Source organism: Plecotus auritus (assembly GCF_963455305.1).
Source record: "Plecotus auritus genome assembly, chromosome: 7".
Taxonomy (NCBI): Eukaryota; Metazoa; Chordata; class Mammalia; order Chiroptera; family Vespertilionidae; genus Plecotus; species Plecotus auritus.
Window position 1 is genome coordinate 169319291 of NC_137774.1, and position 7333 is coordinate 169326623.

The 7333-nt window shown below is 37.9% G+C and overlaps 1 protein-coding gene across 1 annotated transcript in view; it reads left to right on the top strand.

Annotated features, from left to right (window-relative positions):
• PLCXD3 (phosphatidylinositol specific phospholipase C X domain containing 3) overlaps positions 1-6889 on the top strand; it is a 136134-nt gene extending 129245 nt beyond the window's left edge. The window contains exon 3 of the mRNA XM_080677295.1: positions 2200-6889. Coding sequence (XP_080533421.1) covers positions 2200-2353 — 154 coding nt within the window. The 3' untranslated portion in view covers positions 2354-6889. The remainder of the gene's footprint in view (positions 1-2199) is intronic.
• Positions 6890-7333: the final 444 nt, after the last annotated feature.

The following is a 7333-nucleotide window of genomic DNA, read 5'->3' on the forward strand; positions in this document are numbered from 1 at the left end:
AAGGGGCGGGAAAGAAAACCACTCTTTATAAATAAACAAAAAGCAAAGCAAACAAATAACAGCAGCATTTACAAAGTTCCCTGAGGAAAATTAGGCTGCTCCAGAGGAGCAAGATTGGGGTGTGACTAGAACTTGGTGATGGAGAGAGTGACTGGAGATGACATGACACAAGAGAAGCCCCTGGTAGCCATTGTTCAGGGCCCTATAGGTTAGTTAACACTTTTTGTTTTCATCCTAAAAGCACTGAGAGGTGATTGAAGTATTCTGGGTAGGAGACTGAATTAATCTCATGACCCTGACATGAATTAATCAGTCAAGGTCAGCACACTGAGGGCTACTGATCTCAGCACTTCCAACTCCTAAATCTTTTCAAAGCCAGTTCTCAAAGCCAGAACATTGAAAGTTCTCTGGCTTCCACCTCTCTCACCTCCTGTTGCTTTCTTGGAAGGAGATTTTCTGACTCCTGTAGACTTACTTGTTTCTCTTCTAAGAGACCTGGAATCTATTTGAAGATGCCTTTCCTCAGGAGAGTTCCACATTCCAGAGGAGGGCTTTGAGGCTTTGTGTACCAAGTTTATTCCCCAGCCCCCTTTCTGACTTTGATTGGAATTGTGAAAGCTGGATAGAAAAACATCACAACTAAGTATAATTTCAACTTGTCAGTTTGCTATAAATCATGCATTCTCAATGTCAATGTTGCCCCCAAGAGGGCAAAACTTGTGAGGGCAAATAAAAAATTTACATTCAGCCAGCATGGCTCAGTGGTTGAACATCAACCTATGAACCAGGGAACATGCCCAGGTTGTAGGCTCCATCCCCTGTTGTGGGGCATGCAGGAGGAAGCCGGTCAATGATTCTTATCATTGATGTTTTTATTTTCCTCTCCCTCTCCCTCTCCCTCTCCCTTCCTCTCTGAAATCAATAGCCATTGTTCAGGGCCCTATAAGTTAATTAAGGATTTTTATTTTCATCTTAAAAGCACTGAGAGGTGATTGAAGCATTCTTGGTAGGAGATATTTTATTGCTGATATTACAGATGTCTCCCACCCCCACCCCCCTTTACCCTCTTCCAAAATAAGATCTGAAGCAAGGAGGCATGGAACAGACCGACATACCTTGATGTGGGGTAGAGGGAATGAGAAGAGATAAACCAAATAACTTATATACTTATATGCATAGCCCATGGACACGGGCAATAGGGTGGTGAAGAGAAATGGTATTTTAAATGTAATACTTGTATTTCATGTGAGGACTACAAGCTATTCCAAAAGGATGTTTTATCAATCCTCAAAGCAATTTATTTTATCCAGAAACACAGACAAGCACTCTTGTGTTCTCCTAATATCTCTTCATGGGGATAACAATTAGTTGTTTTCAATCCAGGCCCAGGAACCCTAATCTTTGAGTAGCAGAGAAATCTGAGGTGTTTCTGTGATGATCATGGTTCTAAGGTGGGAGTGTGGTTGCTCAGGAACCTCCCATGGCCTGGTACCCCAGAACCTAAGGAACTGATGAGCCAGACACTCAGTTAAGGTTAATACAGAATCAGCATTGGCCTCAGCATCACTCCTATCCACCCCTTCCTCTCACCTCTCAACCTGAGCATATCTATTGAACAACCATCCTTCCCAGGAAATGCACTGGTTCTTTCCAAAACTATCTGCCTTTCCTAAAACACCAACATCATGCTACATTGGCAATAGGAATATGTCATCTGCTCTAGCAAATCCAGAAAGTAATGGACTTCAAACCCAAGTGGCTGCACACACATTGCCACAACATCTGTCTTTCTAATGACTTGAATATGCTTGTGTCTCTGCTCTAAGGATCCAGATTTTTCATTTTAATAGAATTCTCTTCTGAAACTATTGCCATGAGGGACCAAATTTCTCCACCTGCCAGTCTATTTTCTGAAGGCATTGAACACTTTAGATCCATTATATGCTCCTTTAGAAGGAGCTGGATCCTTCTCTATGTGTATAACAGAAAAAATGTGTATGCTGAAAAATATGGATCAGAATTTTTATGGTATTTTACTCATAAGATTAATGTAGTTCAAGGCCGTTGACCCACTTTTGCCTCAGTGGGTTGAGTTTATAGACTAGATATACTTTCTGAGACCCAGGGAAATACACATGTATTTCATTCCATGCTTTAACTTCAAGAACCCACAACTTCTTTTTTTCTTTCCTTTCTCAGGGCTCTTCCCGCCATGATGCAGTGGGTCAGCACGCAGAAACCAGGAGAGAGCGGCATCAATATTGTCACTGCCGATTTTGTAGAACTTGGTGATTTCATCAGCACTGTCATAAAGCTCAACTATGTCTTTGATGAAGGAGAAGCCAACACTTGATAGTACCATTTTGAGCATTCATGAATAAGATAGAGAAGACTCATTGTATTAGGCATATTATCTAGAAACACTCTGATCTTCCTATTCCACTGAGTCTCTGAGGGAATTAGGGCTGGCAGTGGGTGGGAAAAGGGGAAATCCAATTCTTGAGTGGTTATTATCATAGTCTGCATTAGTATAAATATTTCATTTCCCATTTGATGAGCAAAATCTTCTTCTAGTGTTAGAGATTTTAAAAAAGACCAGTGAAATTTGTTTTTCAGAATTAGTCTTTGTAATATATAACTCACAAGTGTTTACTTGATTGTGTTTCTGATTTCAACCTAGATCTGCTATGCTCTCTGTATCCTCTAACTGAACCTTTCACCCTGCCCCCTTCGCTCGCTCTTCTTAATCAGATGCTGTATGGGACTCAAAACAATTGACTGTCCCAACAGAATGTGTATTACATTGTTGTAGTGAAATTTATTTGTTGTGTGGGACATGGTATAATATTCTGTTGTCATCTGCAATTGGGCAATCATTGCTAACTCTTTGTCATAGAAAATATGCATTAAAACAGTTTCCCTGCATCAGTAATATTGAAGGCCATAATCAGTGATTTTTTGTGTCATACAAAAATAATAGTGTTTCACTGTATTTCTATTTAAGGCAGCTATAAATATAGAGTAAACAATTCTTTGGAAGAATTACTTGTGCCAACTTTAAATGGGGGGACTGGAAGAGATGGATGCTAATTTAATTCAAGAATCTCCTAATAACATTGCCCTACAAATGCCCAGTAAATGAAAAATTATGACTGAAGAGTGTGTTAAAATCAGAGAACTCTGCAAAGAACTCTTACAAAAGCTCTCCTAACAATTCTCTTGATTGAAAAGGGGTTGGGGGGTGAGGGGGAAGAAAAGAAAAAAGAAAGAAATGAAAGATGGTGCAAGCTTTTGATAGGATTTGATAGGATTTCTAATTTGATACGATTTCTAAACATGTAATTTTAAATCCCAGATTTTGAGGAACATATTTCAAGAAGCTTTACTTGGAGTTTTTTTTACTTAAAGTTGAAAAAGGAGGAAGGGTGGCAGAAGGAGTCAAAGCAATGCTTTTGAAACTCTGTCCATGAAGTTTCAAGAATCCATTAACCATCTTTAGCAGATGCTCAAATATGTGTGACCTGAGCAGACTCTACTGAAAACTGACACAGACTTACCCCTCTGGGTCCCATCTTCCCAAGGGTCAAAAATGAGACAGAGGTGAAAGTTTCTGTGTCCAGCATTTGACTGTCCATGTCTACAGTGAAGAAAAAAGATAATGCAACTATGAGTATTGCTTCCTCCTTGTTGTCTTTATGATATTTGACAACACTAAAATAGTCTTAAAAGAGCACAATAATCTTTACCTATATGCCTCACAGGAATATAGTGAGGCATTTATAAAAAATTATAAAATTTGCTGAAATTCTTAAGAATTATTGTATCTTAATGTTTAGAAATAATCATGCATCAATCATTTCCTGGGAAAACACAGCCCACAGAAATAGAAGCGTGCTCTCAGCTTCTAATTAATCTAAATGTAGGGCATGTGGTTAAATCTCTGAGACCTAGGTAAGGGAGTTGATTCTAGGATTATGTGTGTCCAGATTATAAATAATCAAGAGTTGTTTACATGGTTATAAATAATCATTATCAGAAAATAGTATTTATTGGCAATTGCAGGAAAGATAAATTGTTTGTACTGAAGAGAATGATTATGAAAAGTATATAAGTAGATCTGATAGACCAAGTACCATGCAAATACACGCAGCAGATCTGATCTACATTCCACTTGTGTATGTTTTGCCCTACACAATATATCAATACATACCCACTCCTATGCAGAGAGATTAAAATACACACAAACACAGACATGGACAGACACAATCCAATTCTTTTTTTTTTTCAAGTGAAAATATTGATAATATAAAATAATTTAAAGACTGTGAAACCCTTAACAATGTATAAAAAAGAATGATAAGACCTTTGAAAGTAGAGTAGCTGATCATATCCAAATATTTTTGTAAAGATAATCCAGCTTGGGACTTAATCATTTGCAAATATGGTTTGCTGTCTGCTTTGCAGTTGTATTGTCTTCCTGTGTCTTTCACGTGTTCCTTACGTGCAATTGAATATGAATCCTTTTTAAAGGACTATGGATTATTGAAATTTATGTCCTGTAAATTCGCTTTTTGGGCAAGTTTTCTTGCTGACTATCCATTGTTCATCCCTCAGGAAGATCTTTAGCCAAGCACACTTGAAATGACACAGGATTTAACTTATCAATATGACAGGAAACAGATCTTTCAACATATTCATGAAAATTAGTGAAATAGAGGTAACTATGTTGTATTTTCTTGAATTTAGAAGCTTTCCTATAAAGTTTGCTTAGAGTATTGCTTTGCTGTATTTGTCCTTTCAGTGCTGGGAAAAAAAAAAAAAAACCTGCTGAAGGATTAGACTAATTGTGCAATTTCTTAACTAGAGAAAGTTTTCTATTGCTACTAATGATATACTTGACAGAAGGTCTCTTCAAGCCACTGTTACTGTTTCCACGTGGACACAATGCTATGTAGCAGGCACTGAGAGAAAAGGGACTTGCCTTAATTTCTAATGGAGAGAGCAGATAGAAGTGAACTGTGGGTCTTCCAACTAGGTAGAGAGTCCACTAGAAGGGATTCCTTTGAAAGGGGAGAAAAGAGAAGGTGCCTTTGGCTGTCTTCCCTTTGTTGGCCCTGCCCTGAGCACTTAGGGAGCATGCTGGGCGGTGGGGGGTGGACAGGCGGTGAGGGCTAGTAATATGCAATCAGAACTTACCCTCAGCCTGTGCTTCTTTGTCTTAGCTGGGCAGTGTCTTTCCAGACAAGCTAGGAGTAAAGGGCTACAAAGAGGCCCCAAGAGGGTAGAAGATACATCTTGGTGTACTTTTTGTTCTGCTTGTTTCTTAAGACTTTATGTCACAAATTCTGCAAGGCAAAAAATAAAGAAACAAATGCAACTTCCATCTAATCTACAGCAGGAAGTCAAAGGGGTAGGTGGGATGGATGAGGGAACTTAGGCAAAGAGAGTCATTTTTGGTTTGCTGTCCTGTCTGTAATTTTGAAGGACTCAAATGGAATGCTCCTGCCATTATCATTTATGTCTCCCTTATTACTACACAATCATGTGAATGCAGAGAATGAGGAGGCATTGTTTCAAGGCCTTAGGATATTCTGTATGATGACCTCAATATTCACTTTCAGCCATATTGGGAAAAGTCACTTTCATGAAGTGCCACCTAACAGTGAATGTATTAGCGCATAAAACGTTTGGCATGTATATGCTGTGTGTCTTCACACATGCAAACACACACACAAACACACGCACACACACACACACACACGTTATTCAAATTGAAACTGTACTCTAATCACTCAACCTAATTCTGTTGCCATTTTAACTCTTAAAATCAATATTTCCTATGTGAGTAGGCATAAACATAATTCAAATATTTAAATATTCAAGAGAAAAATCACTAGGAAACCAATGAAAAATGAGAAGATCATAAATAAGAAATGCCCAGCAGTCATAGTCTAACTACACTGTCAATTATACTTCAAGCTAGAGAATGGAACAGGAATTTGAATATAAATTACAAACAAGTCCTCATCTTCACTTAAAGTTGTTTTGAGCTCTTTGAGGTTCTGATCTGTTCAGGTTCTCCCCTGTTAGAATTTTAGTCTGGAAAGTTGGAAGCCTCAGGAAATGCATGTTTTCGTGAGTTTTTCAGTTCTACAGTTTTTCGGATCCAATGACACAATCTTCTAACCTTTGGCCACTCAACTCAATAAGAGCTCCGTAGGTAGAATGCTCGCCCTCTGAACTGCTCATAGAAAATGATGCACAGTGTCCCTCAGGATATGCTAAACAAGGTTTTTAAAAAGTATTTTATTTCACAGCATTTTAGTCTTTTCAACTAGACTTCAGTGACACAATGGTGTAAATGCTCTATTTGCCATAACTCATTGGTGGCTCCTGTGTTACATGCGGTTTTAAATAATGCTCTAAATTGTTTGTTTCCCCAATGACAATGATAAAGTGTTCTGTAGAATTTGTAAAATGTGTTGATTGAGTCTGTTGATAATTGTGTAATTTTTATTTCATTTGTGGGACTATTTTTAGGTATTAGTTCTAAATATATATTTGTATGAGTCAAAAGTATTTGCTGGTATGTGGTATGTGTGTGGAAGTGTATTATTATATCTTATTTAAAAAAAATCAAAGTTATCCTGAAGAAAAGGGCGCATTATGACCAGCCTTAATCCATTGCCATTTTGTTGTTGTTGTTGTTGCAATTTGGGATTAAAATTTAAAGAGAAATTATGTCTTTGTTAAAAATGGCTTTTTAACAAAATGATACGAGAAATGTACTTTAGAACTCACCTGAGTTCCCGCCACTTGTGGAACACCTGATGCTTCTCAAGAGTTGCAAACGTCCATTAACTTATTAAACTCATAGTCATACAATGAGACTAAATTCCCATTTGTTTCTATCACCAACAGAACCGGTTCACCTCTAAAGCTGTTCTATGCATCGAACCCATTTTGCTTATACGTTTCCCATGAAAAAATGTTTCTCCAAAGCTTTACTTTTTAAAATGGGAGCTATGGGGGGGGGAAAGGAGAAACAATTGTAATAATCTGAATAAAGATTTATTTAAAAATAAATAAATAAAAGATATCGGTATAAAATGGGATCTTCTCAAGTAAGATGAACTGCCTTGGCTCCCTGAGGGTCGCTCAAGACCCATCAGCATTCAGTGATCCCAACGTGGTTTCCTTTTCAAAAAACAAGCATGCGACACTCTCACCCTTTTGCTATCTACCTACGTGTGGTCTCACAATAGGAAACTCATGTCTAATCCCAGAATCTGCACAGGTTCTCATGCTCAAAGCAAAAAATTCCTAATCTTCC